General features: G+C 54.4%; 1 protein-coding gene and 1 long non-coding RNA gene across 3 annotated transcripts; both read right to left on the reverse strand.

Moving 5' to 3' along the window:
* Positions 1–1,330: 1,330 nt before the first annotated feature.
* Positions 1,331–13,134, reverse strand: LOC147574030 (uncharacterized). Its single transcript, XR_015243676.1, has 4 exons — positions 13,033–13,134; positions 6,452–6,574; positions 5,721–5,817; positions 1,331–1,401 (listed from the first exon to the last, which is right to left on the reverse strand). It is a non-coding gene; the product is annotated as an uncharacterized LOC147574030 (long non-coding RNA).
* Positions 13,135–14,179: 1,045 nt separating this feature from the next.
* On the reverse strand, positions 14,180–26,049 carry CCDC42 (coiled-coil domain containing 42). Of its 2 annotated transcripts, none has more exons than XM_086685987.1 (7): positions 25,701–26,049; positions 25,310–25,415; positions 24,950–25,054; positions 23,263–23,460; positions 18,288–18,509; positions 18,044–18,202; positions 14,180–14,463 (listed from the first exon to the last, which is right to left on the reverse strand). In XM_086685987.1, exons 1-7 carry the CDS (start codon positions 25,781–25,783, stop codon positions 14,386–14,388), a joined length of 951 nt encoding a protein of 316 aa, XP_086542113.1. In that variant the 5' UTR covers positions 25,784–26,049; the 3' UTR covers positions 14,180–14,385. The 2 variants fall into 2 exon arrangements, with proteins under 2 accessions (XP_086542113.1, XP_086542114.1); XM_086685988.1 differs by lacking the exon at positions 14,180–14,463 and adding an exon at positions 17,434–17,825.
* Positions 26,050–26,900: the final 851 nt, after the last annotated feature.

A 26,900-nucleotide genomic window follows, 5' to 3' on the forward strand; every position in this document is an offset into this window, starting at 1 on the left:
TGGAGCTCAGTGTGGGGCTTGATCTCACGGACCGGACCGTGAGATCATGACCCGAGCCGAAATCAAGAGCCCGCTGCTTGACCCACCGAGCCACCCAGGCGCCCCGCAGGCACGGGCCGTTTCAAGCGGGGCGCACCGTGGGGGTGGAGGCCCACCCGTCCCACTCTTCGTTTTAGACTAGGAGGGACTAGGAGGTTTTTAGCTCCTTCTCCCAGCCTGGGCACGTGGAAGGAGGCGGCAGAAAGGCTGCTGGCTGGAGGTCGGGGGTTAATCGGCCTGAGTCCAGATGGCAAGCAGCTGGCCGAGGCACAAACCAAGGACGGCTTCCTCCCCTTCCCGGCGATTGCAGAGATGAGAAGACAGGGCAGGAACTTGCCACAGATGGGAGAGAGACCGGAGGAATTTGGAAGGCGCCCAAGGGGCCCAGCTCGGAGATAGCGAGGGCGACACGCTTTCTGCTCGGAGAGAACGTTCTTTACGCGAAGAGCAGGCACCGGGTCCTGCCCGGGTAGCCTGGTGAGGCTCTGGCTGAGGCTTCTTGGCCACGACCTATCATACCCATTCCCGTTTCTAAGACAACCGGAGAACCAAATAGGAAGAACGTGAATGGTGATAAGTGGCTGTTGCAGGCTGGGCCGAGCCAGGCGAGTCGAGCTCAAAGATCAGAAGTTTTGAGGCCGGTTCTAAATTTAGAGCCCGATTTTGGAGGGAGCCAAAATGCGCTCTCTGTGCACAAAGTGTGTCAGGAGAATAGAAAATACAGATCCCAGGGAGCGACCGGTACAGAGGGGGGTGGGGAACCCCCTTTCAGCCAACGATGCTAAGAGTGAGATCAACCAGGCTCTTTCCCCCCCCTTTTTTTTTTTTAAAGTATCTTTTCAAAGTGAGAGCTTTGCAAGCCCTGTGTATCCCACCCTGTCTTGTCTCTTCCCTGCCGCTTTGAAAAAGTTTTATTTAAATTTTTTTACACATGTATTCATTTTTGAGAGAGAGCGAGCGAGCGAGTCGGGGAGGGGCAGAGAGAGAGAGGGAGACACAGAATCTGAAGCAGCTCCAGGCTCTGAGCTGTCAGCACGGAAGGGTACCCTGTCACCCCCCGGGCGGGCTCTTTCTGTTGACTCCAGCCGAGTCACCCCCCTCATTGGACAGCGCACTGGACCGACAGCCATGCCAGGCTGGTGCCGTGTGTCCCACACTGAAGTCAACGGAGCCCCGACTTCCCTGCTTCCCACCGCGAACGCTCCCACTGCACTTGAATGCATGAGGGGTCATGAGACCTGGACCCCGGGTCCCCACCCTCCGCTTACACTTTCACCCACGGGCCTCTTACCCTCTGCCTTTGCCGGTGGCTTTGCTACGACATCCCGGAGCATTGACCTCTCGGAGTCACGATTTCCTCACCTGTTAAATGCCAAGTTACAGGGTTATGTGGGATCCACCCCGGATGTCTCCTGCATACATACCGCCCCTCTCTTCCCTCCTGTGCTATGCGGGTCAGATCAGAGAGCATCACTCCAGCAGTGTCCGCATTCACCGGCCCGCCAGTCTCCCAGTGTCCCCAGGGCACGGTCCTGGACAAGTCCTTCCGCTCCGGACCTTCTCGCAGCTTCCCACTGCCTACACGGTCAAGTCCAGACAGCTTGGCCTGGCACTCAAGGTCATCTGCGGCCTAGCGTTTTTGCCTCATTCTCGTCAAGCGGCGACCTGAACGGTTACGCTCCAGGCTCCGTCGTACGCGAAGCTTCTCCACGCTTCTGCACGTCTCACCTGCACCCCGCTGACCGCCCACAGCCTGCTTATTAGCGGTAGGACGTCGAGCAAGTCACTTAAACCCCACGTTGGCGTGAGATTGTTTCCAAAATGACCAGAGCAATCCCTTCCATCCCACGTGTCTTTTGCCACATGACTTTGCCGCTCCTTGCCTGTCGACCGAATCCCTTCCCCTCGAACCCGGGCTGGCTCTGCGCCCGTCGCTGACCAGCGTTGTGAATGTGGCGGACGCGATGCCGTGCCACCCAGTGGAGCAGAGATGAGCTGTCCCCGCTGAGCCCTGAGTTCCTGACCCGCCCAATAAACAGTAAGATACAACGGTTGCTGTGCGAAGCCATTACATTTCGGACGGGAGGGAACTGCTGTGCCTCCACAGGCAAGTGAAATCAGTCTCCTGACCCGCAAAATGGGGGCGTCGAGGGTTTCCTGCCTCACAGAGGGCAGGGAGGACTACGCAGGTCAGTCTGGGTAAAGCCCTTAGAACAGGGTCAGCGGGACGGAAGCGTTCAGTGAACATTAGCCCCTCGTAACCTGCAGTACCTTGCTTAGCTCTTTCTCGTTCGTCCCCAAGCCCCTCGGGCATATAGTAGGTGCCCAGCAAACACAGCCGAATATCGAATGTCCCCTCCTTCACGAAGCCACCTCTGATCTCTTTCCACCAGAGGGAGATGACCCTCCCTCCCCAGCCTCCGGTGGCGTAGATTACATTCGGCCCCAGCTCCGGCCACTGCTTTCCGCTGGGGACCGTGAGCTCCTTGAAGGCAACGCTTAGCCCGTAATACACGCGCGATGAATACTTGTTGGATGAATGAAAAATGGGAACAATCCATCCGCCCTATCAGCCTACCTGGGCTTAATGGAACTCGAAAGGAGATCAATAAACAGGTGTTTGGGCGCCTCTGTGCTGCCTCGGGAGGAACCTCTCTCTGCTGCTCCTGTCTTCTGGTCCCACCCGGGTGACCTTTGTCCTTTAGGGCAGGAGAGAAGGCAACACAGGATTCTTGACGGAAGTCTCCCCATTTCCTGCCCTAATTGCTGGCTGACCTCCCAGGTGGCAGAAGAATGGGGCGTGATGTCACAGACCTGGGAAGAAACTGGCGACCTCCCCAAGTCCCCTCCCGTTGTTGGCGGACGCCTGAGTTTCCACCACTCGGTGGAAAAACAGTTGATTCCTAAACCATGATTCAATCACACATCAGTTTAATATCTCTAAGCCTTGCCTGGTCCACAGCGGCCGTCAAGTAGGGAAGAATGCTGGATCCCATCTGGCTCAGAGATCTTTAGCTTTAGAAATGACCTGACTAATCTTTTTTTTATTTTTATTTCTTTGTTGTTAAAAACATTTTTTTTAATGTGTATTTTTGAGAGAGAGAGAGAGAGAGAGAGCGAGCACGAGTGGGGGAGGAGGAGCAGAGAGAGAGGGAGACACAGAGTCAGACGCAGGCTCCAGGCCCTGAGCCGTCAGCACCGAGCCCGACGTGGGGCCCGAACTCACGAACCCCAAGATCATGACCTGAGCCGAAACCAAGAGTTGGATGCTTAACCAACTGAGCCACCCAGGCACCTCTGGCTTTAGAATTTTAAACTGAGAATTTCTTAAACTTATCCATAGTATTGGAACATTTCTGAGAACTCAAATTTATTGATTTGAGTTTAATTTATTGGGTGAATAATGTGAATTTAAATACTTGGAAAGATTTTGTCTTGTCACACCATTAAAGTACACTAAGAGGAAACCGAACACAATAGATGTTTGCCCGCAATTTAAAATGTTTACGGGAGTTTAACTTGGTCACTGGAATCAAACGTTCAAACTCCTTTTAGAAGTGAGAGTTAAAATATGTTGGGCATAAATAGAATAAGATTTGTAAGCCGGAGCTTAAGGAAGAGAGCTAGATGTTTTGAATTGTAATTTCAGTAAAGTAAATACGAATTTTGAAAGTCAGCTAAACCTCTGAATCATCTTTGTCCAGAAAATGAGATTTACGATAAAACCCGCCTGGCAGGATTATTAAGAGGATTACATTAGAGACACCAGGTTTAAAGGGTTTGGCATCATGACTGTTACACGGGGTGCATTTATTATGACATGCCAGTGATTATTAGTACTATTAACTCTTTTTTTAAATGTGTATTTATTTGGGGGGGGGGCGAGAGGGGCAGAGAGAGAAGGAGACACAGAATCTGAAGCAGGCTCCAGGTTCCGAGCACAGAGCCCGACGTGGGGCTTGAACTCACAAACTGTGGGATCATGACCTGAGCTGAAGTTAGAGGCTTAACGGACTGAGCCACTCACGCGCCCCTATTAACTCTTTCTTAAAGGGGAGTATAAAAATGTTCCGGGGTAAGAGGGATGTTCTGAGATACAGGATGTGAGGCAGAACATCGTGGTGCCAGGGATAAGAGTCCAGCAAATACCGTCATCCCTCAGTCCCTCTCTGGCTAGCAGGGCTCGCCCTCATCCTGTCCGGGTCTCCCCGAAATGTGGCCAAGTTCTCCAGCAGAGATGGCGCGTGGCCCATTATCATTACACCACCCAAGGTCCCCTTTGCCAGAGCCGGTGGGAGGCACATCTCTAGGCTCGCGCCCAGCCTGCAACCAGCCGCTGATGTTTGCTCCAGGCGCCGTTCTAGGCGGTAGAACGTTGCAGAGAACACAGACCACAGCCCTTGACCTCCCAGGGCTCCCATGCTGGTAGGGGAGACACATACTACTCAGAATCGAAGAGGTTCCAAGAGGATACTTTGTGTAGAAACATCTACAGGGAAAGGGGATGGGAGAGCCAGGGGGTGGGGGGGGGACTGAAGTTCAAGAACGGGTAGTCATGGTCAACCCCCTAGAGAAGGAGCCATCTGAGCCAAGACTTGAAGGAGATGAGAACAAATTGGACACACAGGGAACAGCTAATGCACCTTGGTGGTGCCTCGTGGCCTCCGTGAGGACTTTGTCTTTTGCTCTAAATGACGCCGGGAGCCATTGGGATAGTTGGAGAAATTCATCAACTGTATATTAGATATTAGCCCATATCGAATTCATGGGTGCGATAATTCCTATTTTTAGTGTATGTGCTGCCGTGGCAAATACAATGGGTGTCATAAATCCTAATAAACTGAAATAAAATTATCCAGTGTTACTGTTCTTAGAAAAACACGCTAAAGTATCTGGGCCCGAAGGGTCACGATGTCCGCAACCTGTTTTCAAGTGAGTAGGGAAAAAAAAGAAAAAGAAAACTAGTTCTTTGTCATAGTTATCTGCGGTAGGTCTAGGGAATACGTTACCTCAGACTTAGGGGCGTAAAAGAATATCACACGTATTTTATGAGGGGTTCAGGGATCACCACTGTTCATTTTTCACTTCGTTACTGTCTTACAAAGTTATTTTTGTCCTGGAATGTTAAGCGAGCTCTGATCACGCTCCAGCTACTGCGTTCAGAGTCGTGGAGATGCGAAGATCAACACAGATCCTTCCATGAAAGAATATACCTTCCATTCGTTTGATTCACCCCCCAAACACTTAATGAGTACCTACTGTGTACCAGGCACGGCTGCCGACAATGCGCACACACCTCTGAATACGCCAAAACCTATTCCTGCTCTTGTGGAGCTTAAATTACAGTGGAGCTAGCTAAAAACCATGAACAAAGAGGAAAGTTAAGTAGTCTTAGGTGGTATAAAAGAGTATATGGGATTTGGATAGTAGAGAGTGATGGGGTGGCTGCTTTAGACTGGCTGTCAGCCAAGAAAGGGCTGAGAAAGTGAGATCACGACAAAAGAAAAACAAAAAAACCAAACCCCAATAATATGATTTCTGAGGATCCGAAATCTAGAGCCGCTTAACTGCGTGGTTCTGGCCCCGGGTGTATCATGAAGTGTAGTCAAGATATTGACCAAGGCTACAGGCATCTGATGGCTCATCTAAGGTAGGAGGACCCACTTCCGAGATCTACTCACATGGTTATTGGTGGGGGAGGACTTTGTTCCCCGTGTAGACTTCTCCACCAGGGTCGCTTGAGTGTCCTCATGACACGGCAGCTGGCTTCTCCACAGACTGAATGGAACTGAGAGAGAGAGAAAGGAGGAAACCACAGTGCTTTTTATGACCTACTCTTGGATGTCAGAAACCCTTACTGCCGCCATATTCCTTTCTTCCCAAGCGAGCCGGGAAGCCCAGCCCACACTCAAGGGGAAGGGAATTAGCTCCACCTCTTTGTAGAGCAGAGTATCAAAGCCTACTCTTTGCAAGTGCTATACAAGCTTTGTATCTATAATGATTATTAGAAGGAGTATTTTAAACTCTGCTGGTACCTCCCATGAGGAGGGGCACTGTGTGGACCGTCCGCTAACCAGTCCTCAGCTTGCTCTCTCTAAGAGGCAGAGGGGATCCTGGAGGGCACATGCAGGAAAAAATTGTGGGGAAGGAGAAAAGGATGGGCCAAAACTTGGCATAAATACCACCCTTACCCTCTGTCTTCATCACTCCTGCTGTGTCTCAAGAAAGAAGAGGCCACTAGGAGTTACCTTCACGTTTTCAGCGATACCTTCCCCCAGCAGGGCTGGGGCAGCATGGGGAGGTGGGTGATCACTGTCTCAAGCATCCCCTCTCTGGTGCCTCAGACCCACACTTGGAGGGGACTGCAGGCACTCAACATGCACACGATGGCAACGATGCTGGAAGTTCTCACCCTTGCTATTTGTTGACGCGGCTGAATCTTCCCATCTGTGTGTTCACTCCTGACACTCGCTCGTTAGTTAAGGACCACAGTGTTGATGGAGACAGGCATCCTGGTCCCAACCTCCAGGCTCCTCTGGAGCAGAGTGAAACAGAATTATGGCTCGTGAATTCTTTCAATCACCGGAATCACAATGACAGAAAATATTCCAGACTTCCTATGTCCCAGGTACGTAATATGATGTATGTACATTAATTACGTCAATTATGTCATAGCATAATTGCATATGTCATAGCATAGCATAGGTTGTCATAGCAATCCTATGAGCTGCTTGCGAGGCTCTCCGTTTTACAGATGGGGAAACAGAGGCACAGAGAGATTAAGAAACATGCTCGAGGTCATGGCACTCAGAGTTTATGAGTCTGCATTTAAAACCACGACGCTAGATTGCCTCTTAAAAATTGCATCCTTTTAAAAAAATTTCTTAAATGTTTATTTTTGAAAGAGGTTCAGAATGCAAACAGGGGAGGGGCAGAGAGAGAGGGAGACACAGAATCCGAAGCAGGCTCCAGGCTCGGAGCTGTCAGCACAGAGCCCAACGCGGGGCTCGAACTCACGGACCGCGAGATCATGACCTGAGCCGAAGTCGGACACTTAACCGACTGAGCCACCCAGGCACCCCCCAAATTGCATCCTTAACGTTGTAAGTAATAAAAATTCAAGCAGGAGATGGAACTTAAATAGTATATAAATAATCTAGAGTTACGATTTGGGAACCCAGAGAGTCCAGGTAACATGCAATGCTAAGCAGGCAGGAGCCTTCAAAATACTGAAGCCAAGGAAGTTTCCAACTGGATTCTGAAGAGCCCCAGGCTTCCTGAGGCATCCCAGGATCTGCTGTCTGGAGCCGGGAAGATCTATGGACCCTCTGCACCCCGGTCAACCCACAACACCCCACTTGGATCTGTCGCATTATTGTTCCCCTGCAAGTCCTTGGGATTCTCTCTCCCTCTCTCTCTGCCCCTCCCCTGCTCATGCTCTGTCTCAAAAATAAAAACATTAAAAAATTTTAAGTTAAAAAAAATTATCCCTTAGTAACATGGTCTCCTGCGGCCACTCGAGCCACTTTTTTTTTTTTTTTAAGTGTACTTATTTATTTAGACAGAGAGTGCGTGAGCACATGAGCAGGGGAGGGACAGAGAGAGAGGGAGAGAGAATCCCAAGCAGCCTCCGTGCTGTCAGCACAGAGCTCTATGTGGGCTGGATCTCATGGACCATGAGCTCATGACCTGACGGAGCCACCCGGGCCCCCCTGGGCCCCCTCCTTTTGTGCCCATCCAGTTCATTCTACACACTCAGGAGGTAGAGCCATCTTTTCCAAGGGCAAGTCTGACCATGCTCTTCCCCGGCTTAAATCTGACATGCTGTGTAGACCACACACAGAAGTGCAGGTCTGGCGTGCGCTGAGACATATGAGCCGTCACCCTGGGCCGGGCGCCCTGCCTGCCATCAAATGGTGAGGACCCCGTGCCCACCTGACGAAGCTCGGATCTCACCAGACTTGCCTTCCCGGCACAGGACAGAGATGGTTTGTGAGTTTTGTTTTTGTTTTTCAGGTTTAAAGACCTACCCCTTTTCTGCTTGCCCAAGCCTCATTCCCCAGATCCTAGATTGGGTGCCAAACTGGGTTTCTGAGCCTGTCACTCTAGAAAAAAACAAGAAAACTTCTGCTCATAGCGCAGTCTTTGGCCTCGTATTCTTTATTGTGTTTCTTTAATAAAACCCTCTACGTGCCCTTCAGGCTAGAATAAAACACAAGATCCTTGGAAAGACCTCCCCACGAGCCCCAGCGTGATCCCACCCTGCCTATCTTCTGTCCTCGCTGTCTCTGGTCCAGTGACCCCAGCCCTTCCAGACCCAGGGTGTCCCCATGTTGTGTTAGGACAACCTTCTTCTCGTTGTTCCTCCTCCTCCTCACCATCATGTGACTAACCACTGGTTTAATGTCTCTCCCAAGAGACCATAAGCTCCAAGAGGTAGAACTCACATCAATGGTTTCCCCATCTGTCCCCTTAGCTTCTATCTGGGCTTGGCACATAGGAGGCACTCAATGTCACCACTATCTGTTGATTGACAGAAGCCCGGGTGTGAGGGGGGAGGGTGGGTGGGAGCAGGGATGCTGCCTGGGGTGGCTGTGAAGTGAATTATGGGTAGGGGAGGGTGGCTTCCTGGTCCCTAACTCACAGTCCAGCCTCCTTCCTTGGATTCTGGATGGCACGTAATTGGACATCTCATTCATTGATCTTCAACTGTGTCCTGGGCCATTGTTTCACCAAATTCTGGGTTTTCTTCTGACTCTTCCTGGCCAGCTGGCCTTCCTTTTTGCTAATTTTCCATTACTCCTTGATACGAAAGCACTCCCGGTATCTCAAGATGCAGTAGCTCCCAATAGTTTAGCCCTTCCTAGAAAGGTTAAACAGAGTTCCTGCATGGAACCAACAGTTTGTCTCCTAGGAATGTAACCCAGGAGAGATGGAAACTGATGTCCCCAGAAAACCGTGCACAAGAGTGTTCCCAGCAGCACTATTCACAAAGCCAAAAAGGAGAAACAATCCCAATGTCTGTCAACTGATGGCTGGATATGAAAACGTGCTGTGTCTATACAATGGAATATCATTCATCCATAAAAAGGAGTGATGTACCGACCCATCCTATGGCATGGACAAACCTTGAACACATTATACTAAGTAAATGAAGCAAAAGGCAATAGAGTGATTCCACTTATATGAAAGGCCCAGAATAGGGCCCCCCAGGTGGCTCCGTGGGTTGAGCATCCGACTCTTGATTTCAGCTCAGGTCATGATCTCACAGTTCGTGAGATCCAGCCCCGTGCCGGGCTCTGCGCTGACAGTGTGGAGCCTCCTTGGGATTCTCTCTCTCCCTCTCTCTCTCCCCTCATCCACTCTCAAAATAAACATTTTCAGAAAATGCCAAGAATAGGAGATCCAGAGAGTAGATTAGTAGTTCCTGAGTGCCGGGGTTTGAGAGAAAATGGGAAAGATTGCTGACGGCTATGGAGGTTTTCTGGGGGTGCAGTGATGAAGAGGTTCTGAAATTGGGTCGATGGCTCCACGACTGGAGCCACTGAAATGTATACTTTCAGTGAATGAGTTCTATGGTATAGGAGTTCTATCTCAATAAAACTGTTAATTAAAAGAAAAAAAAAGTACTTCCTAGTCTTGTTAAGATTCTTGGGAGAATCTACCGAAAGATAGGGAATTTCTCCTGCCCCCCCCATCCCTCACTCATGAAAAATCCATACATGCGTGTACGTAAAAGTTTCATGAAATGTCAGGAGATTCCCAGACTGACTCAAGTCCATTCGTTGACCCCCCCCCAAGAAGGCAATAAGCCCCAGGGGAACCCCAAAGCTATCACTAGCGCATAAATGGGAGGTCAGGTCCACATCTGAAAGGGTTCCTGCCCTCCGTGCCTCATCTGGGCCTTCGACACCCCGCCTTGTCACAGTCCCTCTTGTTCTGAGGTCTTTTCTTGATTAGTGCGGAAGACAAAGTTTTAACACGGCTGCTAAGACCATCACCCCCCGGTTTGACTCCCATGTTACATGGCAAGGGGGAGATGATCTGGATGGGCTTAACCTAATATCATGAGCCCTTTACATTTTTTTAAATGTTTATTTTTGAGAGAGAGAGACAGAATCCGAAGCAGGCTCCAGGCTCCGAGCCATCAGCACAGAGCCCGACGCGGGGCTCGAACTCACGGACCACGAGATCATGACCTGAGCCAAAGTCGGACGCTTGACCGACTGAGCCACTGGGGTGCCCCTCTCGAGTCCTATAAAAGCAGAGTTTCTCTGGTTGGGTTCAGAAGAGGAAGCCAGAGGGATGGAAAGCAGGACAATGACTCCGCTGCTGGCTCCAAAGATAGAGGGCATAGGACAAGGAATGCGGGCAGCCTCTTGCCAGAGAGCCAGCAACCAGCAAGGAAATGCGGACCTCAGGCTCCCGGCTGCACAGTTATTCTGCCAATAACCCGAACGGGCTCGGAAGTGGGTTGTTCCCTAGACTATCCAGGAAAGAGCTTGGCCCAACCAACATTGTGACAACAGTCCTGAGGGCAGAACCCGGTGCGTCCTCGGACTCCTGGTCTACCTGTGAGATCATTAGTGCGTGTTGGTCTAAGGCTCCAGATCTGTGCACAGATTGCACACGCTGGAAAACAAACACAGTTTTGCATCTCTGTGCAGCTGGCTTTCGCTCCGTTGGCTGTTTCTGGATCCAGCCCATGGCCCTGTGCCCTCGATCACTCCTGGTCTACATGGGGAGCGGTCTCAACGTCAAAATGTTAAATTTTCAAAGGGGGAGGGGCACCTGGGTGGCTGAGTCAGCGAAGCCTCCGACATCGGCTCAGGTCATGATCTCAAGGGTCATGAGTTTGAGCCCCACATCGGGCTCTGTGCTGACAGCTCAGAGTCTGGAGCCTGCTTTAGATTCTGTCTGTCTCTCTCTCAAAAGTAAATAAACATTAAAAAAAAAAAAGTTTCAAAGGGGGAAAGCACATGGGAACATCAGGCCATTGGGGGTGAGTTTCCCAGGCGAGGCCTGCACTCAGCCAGCGTCACAGCGTCTCAGTGTGGGAGAAGCAGAAGTTCTGGAGGCCTGGGCCCGGGGGGGCACCGCTCGCCCACGCCATCCTGCTACGCGCACGCACCTGCTTCCCATAGAGATTGCTAAGACTGAAGGTCCTAGAGTCGGGGAGCTTGCTCAGGTACCTGAGTGATCCACCCACAGCTGGCTTGAAATAAGAAGGTTCCAGAGCCCCTCCAGCCCCCTCCCCCTTTTCCGGCTGGAAGGGCTAACAGGCTCCATGGGGATCGGGGTGTTCTAGCATTGAGAGGAAGTCTGTGAAGGTCTCCCCTCCTCTCGCCTCCCTTTACCCAGAAAACACGGGGAGCCCTGCTTCCTGCCTTGGCTGATGAGAACCACTAATTTCTGGAACCAATCCGTTCTTTCTGCTTTAACGAGCTGGTGTCTTTTCTAGTTGGGAACGCTCTAATCAGGCCCTTTACTCCAGCTTTTCCTTGGAAGGTGATCTCATGCATCTGAGAGCCCAGCTCTCCCCTAATCGGGCAGGCCTGGGACTTCTTTTTTTTTTTTTTTTTTTTATATATGAAATTTATTGTCAAATTGGTTTCCATACAACACCCAGTGCTCATCCCAAAAGGTGCCCTCCTCAACGGCCTTGGACTTCTTTCTGGGGGTCCAGGGCCCAGGGCAGCCGGTGCCGAGGGGCTGGGGGAGGCGGGGAGGGGGGAGGGCCTGTCCCCGGCTGCCCCAGGCGCTCTTCAGTGAGAGAGTCCTTGTGAGGATCCCTGGGCTTTTCTGCATATGCTCTGCCCCTTTCTGTGGGCTTGGGAAGGAGTTTGCGGGTTTGTGGCTTTGCTCGTAATCAAGAAATCTGCCTAGACCCACAGAATTTCTTCTCCCCGGCCGGGGCTGGGCCCCTTTGGAAACCTGAAAAGTGCAGTAGTGTTGGAGTGATTTGTACACACATGTGCACACACGTGCGGGGGAGGTAAACCTGAGTGTGTTCAATTAAGCAGGAAACTGGACAGTCCAAAGGTGAGGAGCAGGGGGGAGGGGGGGGGAAATGGGAGGAGGGGAGAGGGGAGGGGGAATGGGAAAGGTAGGGGGGAGGGGAAGAGGAAGAGAGGGGAAGGGGGTTGGGGCAGGGCTGAGGGGGTCCTAGGCCACCCAGGACCTGGGTTCAGTCCTTGCCGGCTGGTTGTCTCAACCCCCACCTCACAGACACAGGGTTTTGGGGGAACTGTGGGTCCCACACCCTCTCCCGCCTCCCCGGACACAGCCCAGGAGGCTCAGAGGTTCGGGGAAGCTGGGTTAGAGGCACGGCCTCCGCCCACAGATCCGTTCCGGGAGGGCCCTTGACGCCCATGTCCCTCCAGTAAGAGACTCGACCCTTTCCCTCCGAGCACCACCCCCAGAACTGGCCACCCTGGGTTTTCCAGAAGGCCTCTCCCCCCACCCCTCCCACGGAGAAGTCCCTCTGGCCGGGGCCACGTGACACGGAGGGGATGGCCGTGTGGGCACTTGGGGCCCGGGCAGCAGGAGCTCCCGGAGCCACTTTCCCTGGGTGTCTCTGGGGAGGGGGCCTGGGGGTCCCAGAGAGACTCCGTGGGAGGCCTGGGGGAGCAGAAGTGGAGCTCGGCAGTCGGCCCCCCTTCCCCGGGCCCCCCTCCTCCGGCTCCTGGGCTCAGTCCCTGGGCCAGGTGTGCGTGCTCGGCTCCCCCAGGCGGGATGCGGCTTCTGTCCGTCCTCACAGACTCCGGCTTGTGCGTGCGGATTCGGACTCACCCTCCCCGTCTCTCTTCCCCGGCTGCCTCCCGCTGTGGGCTCCGAGCCCCAGCGTCAGCTTTGCACAGGCCACTGACACCTGCCTGAGGTCAAATCCCTGTACTGTAGCCCTTTACACACATCCGTGTGCGTCCTCCGGGGGCTCTAGTCTCTGCTCGCACCCCGACTGGCACAGGCTGGATTCCCGGTACTGTTACTCACGCGGGAGGAGCCGGAAGGAGCCCAGGTCCTTGAAAGCGGCTCCGGGCACAGCAGTGGCCCTCAATCAACCGGAGCAGGCAACGGAATCACCTGGCGGGCTTATTATACCCCCTCCCGTCGCTGGGTCCCGCCCCCGGAGTTGCTGATTTTCGGGTCTGGGGGCGGGGCCCGAGTATTTGCATTTCTAGTAAGTTCCCAGGTGCTGCTGGTTCTGCGGGTCTGGGGAACGAGCCTTGAGAACCACCTGGCGGATGCAGAGGGTGTATTCCAAAGCCCGGACTGGCCGGGGCCTCCCGCAGGACCCCAGCGGAGAGGAGGCTGCCCAAGTGTTGTCAGTTGGGGATCCCAGCGTCCCCCCCCCCAATCACCTTGTTCAGTCCTGTTCTGCTACCCGCTTCGGAGGGGAAGCCATGGGTGTTCTCGCTTTCTGAGAGGCGCCTGGCTGAGCTGAGCACCTGCCCAGGGCAGGCAGACCCAATGTGAATGGCGACCTTGTCCCTGAGCAAGCGTGCTGTCCCGTAGGACGGGGACGGTGGTGCCACACGGGGTTTTCACCCGGATGATGTGCGCCTAGTCTAGGCTCCATAAACGCTTTCTTTGTCTGGTCTCGGACCTGCCCTGATGGTTTTGAGTTTGGGGCCCCGAGTGCAAGACTTTGCATTGGTCCGCATTTAGTTCAGTTTTTGCTGGTTTTCAACTCTCATTCCAGCCCGCTAAGACGCGTCCTCGGGCAGCCTGCCTGCGATACCCACGTTAGTGCTGCTGGTACCACACTGCGTGTTGTGGGTCCTCAGGGGGAGCAGGGCAGGGCTCGTTCCCTGGGCTGGGGAGCGTTCTTGACTCCCCACCTGTCGAACTCCCACTCGGGAAGCTGCCTCCATAGTTTCTAGTGAGTCTTTGCACCCCGGTTAGAAACACCGACTTCAAAAAAAGAATCTTTTCTTTGAAGTGATAGGGGAAAGAAGGGTCCTACGTTCTCACCCTGTGCTGGTCTAGTTCTGTGTGCAAGTCCAAAGCCTGGGAGCTGCCAGACCTGAGATTCGTTTTCTGGTCCCTGGGCAGCCTAAGTGGCCAGCTTCAAGAGGGGGTGTCTTTCTCCCCTCGGTGGACCCTCTTCCCCCCTGAATAAACCAAAAAGAGACAGAACTTAGGAACAAATGTCTGATAGGATTTAATGTTTTCAGGGATGGGAGGGACTGAGGCCTTAAGGGGTAAATGGCGGGGTGCTCGCCAGCAGGAAGGCATTGGGGTCCCAGAGGGCTAGACGGAGCTGACTGGGTGGGCCACAAGCTCACCAGGGCCTTATTCTCTCTCCGTCTCTGTCTCAGAACATTCTGGAACCACCGCTGCTCCTTAAACCCGGACTTGCTGTTGTTCCTTCCTCCTCACCTCTGTCCAGATGTCTGACAGATCCTGGATAAACTGTTGGATCTAACAAGGCAAGGGGACCGGGGCTCAGCCCAGCCAGCAGCAGGCCACCCCACCCCCAAACAGAGCATGGCCGGGCAGAGCTTGTAAGGAGTCACTGTCTCCCTGTGACTGATTTCTCGGGGCCACTTTCCCTTATTTGACAATTATTCTAGTTGAAGCTTCAGGCTTGGCAGACTAGAAGGCACAAACAGGGAACTCCTGGAGGCACACACCGTGAAAGTACGAAGTCCAGCTGACTGTCTGGGGAGGGGAGGGGCGAGGGGATGCCAGAGCAGACCCTGGTACTAGAAGCCTCCGGCAGGCAGGGGCCAGCAGCATGGGGGGAGACAGCTCTCCACAAGTGAACAGCCTTCACGGTGGGCGTTTGCTCGGAACCCAGAACTGACGCCCCTTATGATCATCTTGAGTCATCAACGGAAGCTTGAGTTCTATTCGCAAGCTTCTGTTTCAAGGAACACGCAGTCAGCGTGCTACGTGGGCACCTGGCCTCCTCACGCGGCCCTGGGGAAATCGGTTCATCTTTCTGGCACTCAGCTTCTTCATTTAAGAAGGGAAGGGGGAGAACAGGTTGGCCTAGATGGCCTCTACGATCTCAGTTCTAAAGTCTCTCCTTTTCGGGGCGCCTGGGTGGCTCAGTCGGTTAAGCGTCCAACTTCGGCTCCGGTCATGATCTCATGGTTTGTGGGTTCAAGCCCTGCATCGGGCTCTGTGCTGACAGCTCGGAGCCTGGAGCCTGCTTCGCATTCTGTGCCTCCCTCTCTCTCTGCCCCTCCCCCTCTCTCTGTCTCTCCCTCAAGAATAAATAAACGTTAAAAATAAAATCAAATTAAATGTCTCCTTTTCAAGGATGTTCCTGGGGATGGGACCACGCGGACCGTCCAAAACTCTCAACAGCCCCGTTCCCCGCCCCCATACGGTTACTATTGCAGATACAATTCCTGTTTTGCAAAAGAGGAAACAGAGTCACTGAAGGAAAGAAACTTCCCCAAGATCACGGAGAAGACAAGTGCAGCACTCCTCCAACTATGTTCTTAGAATAAGCGATCACACTCCGCCCCCCAAGAGGGTTCTGTGGTCAAGTAAACTTTGGAAATGTTATCTGCTTGGAGAGGCTGGGGCAGAGCCCCAGCAAAGTCCTGTGTGTCAAGACCCTTTACTTTTTTTTTTTTTTAACGTTTATTTATTTTTGAGACAGAGAGAGACAGAGCATGAACGGGGGAGGGGCAGAGAGAGAGGGAGACACAGAATCGGAAACAGGCTCCAGGCTCTAAGCGGTCAGCACAGAGCCCGACGTGGGGCTCGAACTCATGGACTGCGAGATCATGACCTGAGCCGAAGTCGGATGCTTAACCGACTGAGCCACCCAGGCGCCCCTAAGCTCCTTTTTTTTTTTTTTTTAATTTTTTTTTTTTCAACGTTTATTTATTTTTGGGACAGAGAGAGACAGAGCATGAACGGGGGAGGGGCAGAGAGAGAGGGAGACACAGAATCGGAAACAGGCTCCAGGCTCTGAGCCATCAGCCCAGAGCCTGACGCGGGGCTCGAACTCCTGGACCGCGAGATCGTGACCTGGCTGAAGTCGGACGCTCAACCGACTGCGCCACCCAGGCGCCCCTCTGAGCTCCTTTTTCAATAACACTAAGACATCATTTGTCTTTGTCTCTCTTATTCACTCACGAGCGAACAGTGGCTTTTACCAGAGCAGGATGTTTCCGTGACATAGGCTGTCACAACAAGACGAATGCTGAAGCCGAAGGGAGAACCCACCTGTCCTCCAGGAAGCCAGACATTAAGTGGATTTGCAGAAATGTTCCTTGTCCCACAGAGCGTTCTTTTGGAAATGTGCTTTGCGTCAGGAACGCCATTTACGTTAACATGCTTCTTGTTGTCCTTGAACAAGGAATTAAGGATTTTTAATTTTTCTGTTTGAATGTCTCCTACGGTAAATATCAGCAGCTATAACCCATACAAACAAAAGCTCTTTGAGGGTCTTCAACAAATGTGAAGGGTGCACAAGCCTCCTGCTCGCAGAAAATTTGAGAATTGTGGCTTCGGGAGCAAGCTTTCTTACAAACTGCCTTCAAAGTCTTTGAACTGTCGATAATTCTGTTCTATGTGCTCTGAGCTGCAGGCTGATTCTCCGGGTTGAGGAAATCCCTCCTCCTGGCTGGTCAGCGGGGTGGAATCTTTAAATTTCACGGGTTTTACTTTGTTGTTGTTGTTAAATAGGGGAGATGCCTTCTGGCCCATTGCTTTTGTCGGCTTGGATTTGATATTCAATCACCAAACGCTTATTGAGCGCCTACTGTGTTCCAGGCACTGTTTTAGACACCAAGATACAGCAAACGACTAAACACACACAGAGTCCGGTCTTCAGGAGCTTTCTGTTATTTGACAGCAGCACTCAAGGCTTTTGCCAAAGGAACAAATAATTAGTCATGGTTCTGTGCATCTGACAGGAAGTATGGCTAACCCGTCTTCTGGTACAGAGCTCCCCAAAGTGCGGGATATCTGTGCCTTTGGTGGGGAGTGAGATGATTCTGGGGCGCCTGGGTGGCTCAGTCGGTGAAGCGTCCAACTTCGGCTCAGGTCCTGATCTCGCGGTTCGTGGGTTCGGGCCCCGCATCGGGCTCTGTGCTGATGGCTCAGAGCCCGGAGCCCGCTTCGGATCCTGTGTCTCCCTCTCTCTCTGCCCCTCCCCGGCTCACGCTCTGTCTCTCTCTCTCAAAAATAAATACACGTTAAAAAAAAATTTACGTGGGGCGCCTGGGTGGCTCAGTCGGTTAAGCGTCCGACTTCGGCTCAGGTCACAGTCTCACGGTCCGTGAGTTCGAGCCCCGCGTCGGGCTCTGTGTTGACAACTCAGAGCCTGGAGCCTGCTTCCGATTCTGTGTCTCCCTCTCTCTCTATCACTCTCCTGTTCATACTCTGTCTCTCTCTGTCTCAAAAATAAATAAACGTTAAAAAAAAAATTAAAAAAAAAATTTACGTAAGGGAGACGATTTGGGGTGGCACATGGACACAGCATCACACGGCTTTGAAGCATAGTGAGAAAGTTATTTCCTTTCCAATTTCCTTTTAGTTACTTCAAAGAGAAAAATCTCAGGGTGCCCCTAATAAGACAGACTTTCCTAGACTTGCTGATTCCCCCCACCCCCAATTTCCTCTTTTCCCAAAGCGTGGGCCCCAGGCACGGAGCTTTCAGCACGTCTCTAGAATCTAAGAAGACTGTTTTTGCACCAGCGATGAATTCAATCGTGGGTCCCCGTTGGGGCCCGCGTTCACCGGGGCCAAAAGGGTCTCAGCGCTAATGCCGTGGTTCTCAAAGCGTGGAAGCCAGACCAGCACCATCACCTGGGAACCTGTTGAAAAATGAAAATCCCTGGGTTCTCATTTCGGACCCACCGAGTAAGAGACTCTGGAGGCGGTGACCAGTAGTTACCCCCCCCTGACCTGGTGACTCTGATCCTGTTAAATTTGAGAACCACTGCTCTGTGGGGTTCATTCTTCCACTGGACCAATGGACAGCCATCTTAGCTCAGTCGAGGCAGCTGGCCAGGGCACCTGCACCCCCTCTTACCATGTCCAGCTGTTTGTGGGTGTCCTCCAGGGACACGGCGGCGGTCTCCTTCAGCTGCTTGCTCATGATCTGGAAGAGGTTCAGTGCCGCCATCTTGATGGTGCCAAGCAAGAGGGTCTTCTTGGCAGCCGTGTTCTGGATGTGTGCCCAGCGAGATTCCTGGGGAGGCGACGGGGCCGGGGCATGAGCAGGCGTGTGTGTGTGTGTCCCTTGCTCACCCAGAAGCCCCCACCCCCGCGCTCACCCAGACGATGACGTCGCTGCGGGCTCGGTCAAAGCGCATCTGCAGGCGCGCCAGTTCGTTGTTGTGCTGCAGGATCTCGTCGTCCTTCTCCTCCATGTAGCGTGCCAGCCGTGCCTTGGCACGCTCGATCTTCTCCTGGCCCTCCTGCGCCAACTGCATGAGGTCGTGGTGCATGCTTATCAGCGTCTTGTAGCGTGAAATCACCTCGTGGATCTCCTCGAACTGCAGAGGGGGCTCCCGTCACGGCACGGCCGCCCCCCAGGCCCGCCTGCCAGGTCCCTGGCTGGATGCCTCAGCCTAGTGGGGAGACCCTCGGCCAAGGTCAAAGGGCAGAGGCTGTGAGGAGTCCCCCCGCTGGCCCTCCTGGGTTGGTATGGGCCATGGGACAGGTGTCGGGGGCACGTGCAGTCGGGCGCTAGGGTCCTCGGTCAGCACGTGGCAATCACTGGGAGCTTTACATTTTTTTAATGTTTATTTTGTTTTTGAGAGAGAGGGATAGAGAGAGACAGAGTGCGAGCAGGGGAGGGGCAGAGAGAGAGAGGGAGAGAGAGAGAGAGAGAGAATACCAACCGGCCTCCACACTGTCAGCACAGAGCCTGACGTGGGGCTCGAACTCACGAACCGTGAGATCTCGACCTGAGCCGAAATCAGGAGTCGGAGGCTTAACAGGCTGAGCCACCCAGGCTCCCTTCCACCAAGACGTTCGTTTTAATAAACACGAGGGGGTCTGAGGGGGTCCCTGGCACCCGAATTTTCCACAAAGTTCCCCCAGCTGGATTCTAGAGGACCTGGTGGTTGGGGCTTGGGGGGGGGGGCGGGGAAATGCATTTTGAGATGTCTCCCAAGGCAGTAATGACCATATCCAACAAGAATGTACCCAGAACCATTTGTAAGCCAGGCCGGATGCTAAGCACTAGGCCCAGAGCAGGAGATAAGAAAGGCAGACCCTGCTCTTAGGAAGCCTGAAACTCGGGGTGGTACAGAGTGAGGACAGACAGACAGGGAAAGAGTTACAACTCCGAGTGATAAGCCCTATCTAGGACTGGAGGATGGGGCCGGCCAAAGACTGTAGGGTAGTATCTTCAGCCCAAGGCTCTCTGGTATTTGTTCACACTTGCTGAGGTCCGCCTCCAGCTGGGGGCTGGAGAGGGCACCGGTGGGGCGGGTGGCCTGCCTGGCTCGGCTGTCCCCTCCAGCACGGTGCCGGGCCGTGACATTCTGACCCGACCCTGCAGACCACGGGCGGCAGAACAGAAGCCCTGTGGCCCTCTCTCCGTAGAAGGTGGCGTGGGCACCCGATCCAGGATGCCAACTCACCTCCCCAGGGGTTTATCAGAGTGGGCCTTCCGGCTGCCCAGGGGACACGCCCTGAGCGCCTTCTCCATCTCGTGACATTCCCAGTGACAGACTGGCGTTCCGGGAAGTGCCCTGTGGGCCTTTCCATCAGCATGCCCCTGGGGGGGAGGGACCACCCAACCCGGCATTAGAGGAGGTGGGGACAGCCAGCAAAGGTTTCCTGGGGTGGCCAAAGTGAGGCCAGAGGTATGAACATAGCTGGCCAGGCGGGGGCAGGTGGGGGAAGGCGAGGACAGCCAGCCCAACGATGATAGGGGTGGGGCGGGGGTGTGTGGCAGGTTTAGGACCAATAGCCTGGGTTCAAGATGGGGACGGAGAGGTCCACCTGCAGGAAGTAAAAAAAAAAAGAAATGCCCCGTGAACCCAGAAGAGGAGAGTGGACTTCCTCCATTCAAGGATTCTAAGAAGCAGAGAGAGAACGTTACGTCTGCATTTCCGGAAGTTCACCGAGTCCACGACCCAAGAGCACATGACAGTTAAGTTGAACGGAGCTCCCAAGGGTACTCAGTGCTGATGTCAAAGGGACTGGGGTGCCCACCTGCAGAGGCTCCCGCTGTTCAAGGATGGGACACTCCGGGGGCACCTGGGTGGCTCAGTCGGTTAAGCGTTCCACTCTGGATTTCGGCTCAGGTCGTGATCTCGAGGTTCGTGGGTTCAAGCCCCGCCCACGTCGGGCTCTGTGGTGACAGTGTGGAGCCTGCTTGGGATTCTCTCTCTCTCTATCTCTCTCTCTGCCCCTCCCCCCAATAAACAAATAAACTTAAAAAATAAACAAGTAAGGACAGGACATTGAAACATCAGCCAGAGTGAGCGCAAAGGATCACAGCACACCAGATGTGTCAACAACCCACAAATTCATAACGATACCAACAACATTACAGGTCACTTTTGGAAGCTGCCAGAGAATCCGTTCATTAACGTGAAAATGGGAATATAGAGTCCGGCACTTAACAAGCCTTTCCCTTAGGACTCACGAGGTCATCAAAGGTAGCTGATGAACGGAAGAGCCCGTCTATGATATCTTTCTCCCGGTGGTAGTTTTCTCACTAATACGTGAAGAAGGGAAGACAGAACATTTCCAGCTCTAGAAGGATCTTCCACCCCCTTATGTTCAGTAGCTGCCCGCCCACTATCAGAGAAACCAGAATTGTGGATTCTATCACCAAGGATTCACTTGTGCCTGTTTTTAAATATATCAGCAGGATCATACGTATGTTCTCTTTTCCGTTCGGCTTTTTAAAAAAACTTTTTAAAATATTTATTTATTTTTGAAAAAGTGAGAGAGACAGAGCGTGACTGAGGGAGGGTCAGAGAGAGAGGGAGACACAGAATCCGAAGCAGTCTCCAGGCTCTGAGCTGTCAGCACAGAGCCCGACGCGGGGCTGAACTCACAGACCGCCAGATCATGACCTGAGCCAAACTCGGACGCTCAACTGACTGAGCCACCCAGGTGCCCCTGTTTGGATTCTTTTGATCAGCAGAATCATGTATGTGACACTTGAAAAACATCCCAACCAAATGCCATGTCGGGACCTTGTTTGGACCATGATTGGAACAAATTGAATCAATTGTACAAAAAGCACGTGTGCCACAGTTGGGGAAATTTCAATGTTGACTGGATATTTAATATTAAGGAGTTACTGTCACATTTTTACGAGGTGTGACAATGGCATTTTCCTTATCTTGGAGAGTCACATATTGAAACACTTAGAGGCTAAAAAAAATATCATTTGCTTCAAAATGGCGGAGGTGGGAAGAAGGTATGGGGGATGATAGGATGAGCTGATAATTGTTGGATTTATGTGGTGAGTAACGGGCATTCAGTAGACTATTTTTGTATACGTTTGAAATTTTCCATAATTAAAAAGATTAGTGTTTTTAATTTTTAATTTATTTTTACATTTTTTAAATGTTTATTTATGTATTAAAAAAATTTTTTTTAATGTTTATTTATTTTTGAGAGAGAGAGAGACAGAGCATGAACAGGGGAGGAGCAGAGAGAGAGGGAGACACAGAATCAGAAGCAGGCTCCAGGCTCCGAGCTGTCAGCACAGAGCCCGACGCGGGGCTCGAACTCACGGACCGTGAGATCATGACCTGAGCTGAAGTCGGACGCTTAACCGACCAAGCCACCCAGGCGCCCCTAAATGTTTATTTTTGAGGGAGAGAGAGAGAGAGAGAGAGCAGGGGAAGGGCAGAGAGAGAGAGAGGCAGACACAGAATCGGAAACAGGCTCCAGACTCAGAGCCATCAGCACAGAGCCTGACTTGCGGCTCCAACTGTGAGATCATGAGCTGAAGTCGGACGCTCGACCAACTGAGCCCCCTGGATCTTTGGATACGTAATACGTCACCAAAATAATAAAAGCAGGCATGAGAATGAGCAGTTTAAAAATCAGGATACTGGTTACCTCCACAAAGAGGGGAAGAAGGATGGGGCTTGGAAGGGGGGGGGGGGTGCTCCCAAGGGCTTTCAATTAAAGACAGGGTTTTATTTAAGGAAACAGAACTGGAGGGAAATACTAAGATTTGACAAAGCTGTGACGCCTACTTGGGTGCTGTGATATATTTCTCTGTACTTTTCAGTATGCTTAGAATATTTTGGAAGACATAACGGAAGAAGGAAAGAAGAACGGAAGAAGGAAAAAGAGAGAAAGAAAGAGGGGCGGGGGGGTCACGCTGGCTGTAGAAAGAGGGACAGGCTGGTGACCAGGAATAAGGCTGTGTTGAACTCCTCCGGATGAGGGATTGAGGTACCTTGGGGGTCTGGATGGGGAAGGGACAGGGGCCAGATTCCAGAAATATTTCGGAGGCAGGATAGGTCAGATCTGCAGATTGATGGCTGCAGGGAGGGGGGAGGGGAGGGGTGAGGATGAGTCCTATCTTATCATTTATCTGCTGCTTTGATATGTGGTCTTCCCTCACTACCTGCCCCCCCCCCCCCCCCCGGGGATGAACTGAACCATTTACTACACGACGGATCCACCTTAGAATGGAGGGCATAACACAGATCTGGGCCTCACGCACAGATAAATTAGTTCTACATGGAAGCTGCTGGAACTTTAAAAAGCGGAGCATCCTTTGCGTCCCGGCTCTGCCCTCAGGACCCGGATCCACAACCCCCGCGGAGGACACTCTTCAGGACTGGCTCCCTCTGGGGAGGGGGCCCTGCCCGCTGCTGTCACCAGGGGGGCGTGGGGAGACCAGCGGCCTGGGAGGCATCCATGGGAGGTCTTGGGGGGGGGGGATGCCCAGGGAGAAAAGTGGAGGACCACTGAAGGAAGGGGCTGGGCAGAGGAGCCCGGGAGGAGGCTGAGGAGGAAGGCCCAGAGGCAGGAGGAAAGTAGGAGACAGGAGGGGAGCCCCTGTTCGAGGAGGAGGTCGGGGAGCCCCGTGCAGGCGGGTAGTGGCCTCTGTAGCTCTGTGCTGGGTTCGGCATCTGCTACCTTCTCCCCCTCCTCTCCACTGCCTCTCTGGTCTACAAAACGCACCCGGGGGCGAGGGCAGGGAGGGTTGGGCTCAGGCCACATCCCACCGCAGGCAAAGCTTATCACAGACACACACACACACACACACACACACACACACACCCCTCCCCAGCCGCTCCCGCCCCCCCTCACCTCCGAGTGCTCCACCACCTTCTCCAGGTACTTGTTGAAGACGGAGAACTCCTGCATCCTGGTGCTCAGCCGCTGGTGCTGCAGCCGCAGGGCCCCCATCTCCTGCTTGACCTTGGCCAGCTCGCGCACCCGCTGCCTCTTCAGCTCGCGCTCCTTGTTGGCTTTCTTCAGGGCGCGGATCCGTTTCTGGTCGTTCTCCTGGGCGGGGGGGCGGGAAACGGGAAGAGGGGAGGTGGCACCTGTCACACCCTGGTGCTGCCCTTCCCCCGGCGAGGCCCTCGCCCCTCTCTTGGAAACGCTGGGGGTCCAAGCCTAGGGGGCTGGGGTAGGAGGCAGGCGGGGCCAGGCCGCGCTCCCATAGCTCACACTGAGGCCCAGGAGGTGGTGCCCTGAAAGACAGACATGAGGCTCAGCTCTGGCCATCGGGCTGAACCCCCTTCTCCTTCATCCCGCAAAGTCTCCCCCCCACCCCCTCCGCAGAGATCAAGGGCCACACCCACCCCTCCCAGTGCCCCCGTGTGGCTCCTTTCCCTCCTCGGGGGCTCCCGGGATTCCACACGGATGGAAAGTGGAAGCAGGTGAAGGCACGCGTGACATTTACCCTGTGCCCCGGGGGCCCCCCAGAGGATCAAGGGTCCCCTAAACCAGCGGCTCTCAAGTCCAGCTGCGTATCACAATCCCCTGGGGAGCTTTTTATTTTATTTTCATATTTTTTTAATGTTCATTTCGTTTTGAGACAGAGAGAGCACAAGCGGGGGAGGGGCAGAGAGAGAGAGAGGGAGACACAGAATCGGAAGCAGGCTCCAGGCTCGGAGCTGTCAGCCCAGAGCCCGACGCGGGGCTCGAACTCACGAACCACGAGATCATGAGCTGAGCCAAAGTTAACCAACTGAGCTGCCCAGGATCCCCCTCGTCCCCCCGGGGTTGCAAGCAAACAGACACCCAGGGGTCCATATTTGTAACAATTTTTTTTTTTTTAGGATTCCCACACTGTGGAGCCTCTGGAAGCCATTTGGAGGACCTCTCACCCCCAAATCTCCTGCCGCCCCAACCACACACCACTAGCTTTTCTCTGGCCAGTGGGAAGGACTGGACCCCTGGAGGATACACGCAGGCCGCCAGCATCTTTCCCACGTGGATTACGCACAGAGCAAGACTGGAAATGCTTAAGAGCAGGGGTCCCCCGTGGGATCACCCCTGGGAGCTGGGCCAGGCCCCTCAGGGCCCCATCAGTGCTGGCTGGAGCTGGTCTGGACAAATCCGGATGGTTAAATCCTCCTCTGAGGACGGATGGAGAGGAATTGGGTTGTGATGCCTGGGCCTGGTCCTTCAACCAACCCCTGCCTGGTCTTTTCAGTACAAGGACGGAGGGCTGGCTGAGTGGCGAGGAATAAAATTCTACCTGGTTCCCCTTTGTATCCCCATGTGCCTCACCCTGACCGCGGCACACTCGTTTATTCGTCATCATCCACCCATCCATCCATTCATTCATTCATTCGTTCACTGGAGACACTGTGTGTACCAGGGAAACAACAAATTACGAACAGTATTGAGGACGCGCAGGGAGAAGCCCCAGGCGTCGCTGAGCCTCAAAGAGACATTTAACCGGGGTGACCAGTGGGCAAGAGCAAGGAGGAGGAGGAGGAGGCCAGTTTGTGAGGGTGGGTTCCCCCCCGGCCCCTCACACCTGGATGAACTGCTCGAACTTCTGGATGTGAGCCTTCAGCTGGGCCTCCTTGGTACCCAGCTCCTCCCAACGCAGATTCAGGGTTTCCATCCGGCGCCGAAACGTCTTGGGGGTTTGGGAGGGCAGAGAGGTCAGGAGGGCCCCTCCCCCCGCCCCGCCCCTCCCTCCGGGGCGCCCCTGTCCCCAGGCCTGCCCGCCCAGGACACTGCTCCCCTCGAGGCTCAGGTCCTTCCTCTCTCCTCCCTGGGAACACAGAAGCTTCACCAGGACTCCCAGCTCTGGCCGCCCACACAGAGGAGGACTGTCCCGGGGCTCTGAGCCCCTGGGCCCTTCCTGCCCTCCGCGCCTCCAGTCCCCCACCTCCTTCTTCTGCTCCATAGCAGTGTGCATGATCTTGGCCTCTTTCTTCTTCTCCAGGAGCCGGATGGATGGGGACTCCGACTGCTCCTCAATGTTGGGGAACTTCCTGCCCAAGACAGGGGCAAGACAGGCCGGTGGGTTCCGAGCGCCTGGGGCGGGCCGGGGCTGGCGGTAACCCGTGGACACGGAGGGGGAAGGGGGTCCTGTCCCCCACGGGAGTGAAAGGGACGGTGTGTTGAGAGGGGACAGGGCTGTGTTGGCGCCTGGGAAGCACGCTGGGGCAGGGCGATGAGGACTGGGGGGGGGGGGGGGGGGGGGAGGGGCGCAGGGTTGTGGGAAGTGGAGGGGACAGGCTGGGAGTTGGGGCGTGGGAGGTGTGGGGAGCACTCACTGCAGCAGCTGTAGTAGCCTCTCCCCATACTGTAGCCGGAAGTACTCGGCCAGCTCGTCCTCCTCCATGATGCCCAGGCTCATGCTGGTGGTGACCCGATGGGCCAGGCGGCCGGATCCTCGCAGTGAACCAGTGGCTGGGGGTGGCTCGGGTGGGGGGGGGGGGCGGTAACTGGGCTCTTGCTTCTCCCTTCCTCCTGCTTGTCAGGGTCCCCCGGAGGGTGGGTGTCCGAGACCCGGGAAAGACCGCTGGACACCTGCGGTGGGCAGCTCAGGATGATGTATTGGGAAGTGAAGGGAGATCTGGTTACCTAGCAACAGATCTCCTGGTTCTGTGGACCACCCACTGGAACTCAGGCTTTGCTCTCTGACCCTTGTCCCCCCTGACCCCAGTCTTGCTGGAATCCCGCCCCCCTGCTCCTGCATTTCCCCCCCAGGAGCTTGGGGACGAAGTTAGGACTGAATAGATGCTGGTGTCCAGGCCTGGGAGGGAGGGTCTGGGTGGCCATGGCCCAAGAGGGGGTTTTGGTAGAGGGGTGTCCTTGGGGGTTCAGGGGTGTGTGTGTGAGAGAGAGAGAGAGAGAGAGAGAGTGGGGGGGGGGGTGAGGGAGGGACTGGAGCTGGGACAAATGGCCCAGAAGAAAAGGAGGCAGGGGTGGGGGCCTGCAGGAGGGTGGGAGGAGGCCCGAGCTTGAGAACCAAGTGGTGGGCGAGGGAGGGATGCGCGTGGGGATAGGCGGGGAGCCTGGGGACCAAGGAGGCCCACTGGGGGGTGGGGAGGCGGGCGCCGAGGAGTCCGGGGTGGGGTGGGGGTGGGGGGGTGACGGCGGCGACCTCGAGTCGTTGCTGCGGGACACGGTTCCCTCTGCTCCCCGCCGGCGCCTGCATTGGACTCGGCCCCTCCGGGTCTGGGGACGGGGGGGGGGGGGGGGGGGGGGGGGGGGGGGGTCCCTCCAGGGAAGGGCGGCGCCCCCCAGTGGGCGAGCCCTCCCCGCGGCACTGCCGGTCCTCTGGTGCCCCCTGCTGGCCGCCTGACGCCGCACCTTTTCCGGCTCCCCAGCGCCCTTGGCGCTGACCGCTGGAGGGGGGGGGGGGGGCGGGCGGGGATGAGGGGGAACACGACGGCACCCCCACCCCCACCAGCCTCTCAGCCAATAGGGGTTCTCACCGGGAGCTCCCCCAAAGAAACAGGCCCACAGCA

This window comes from Puma concolor, chromosome E1 (assembly GCF_028749965.1).
Source record: "Puma concolor isolate L17-30 chromosome E1, mPumCon1.1.hap2, whole genome shotgun sequence".
Classification (NCBI taxonomy): domain Eukaryota; kingdom Metazoa; phylum Chordata; class Mammalia; order Carnivora; family Felidae; genus Puma; species Puma concolor.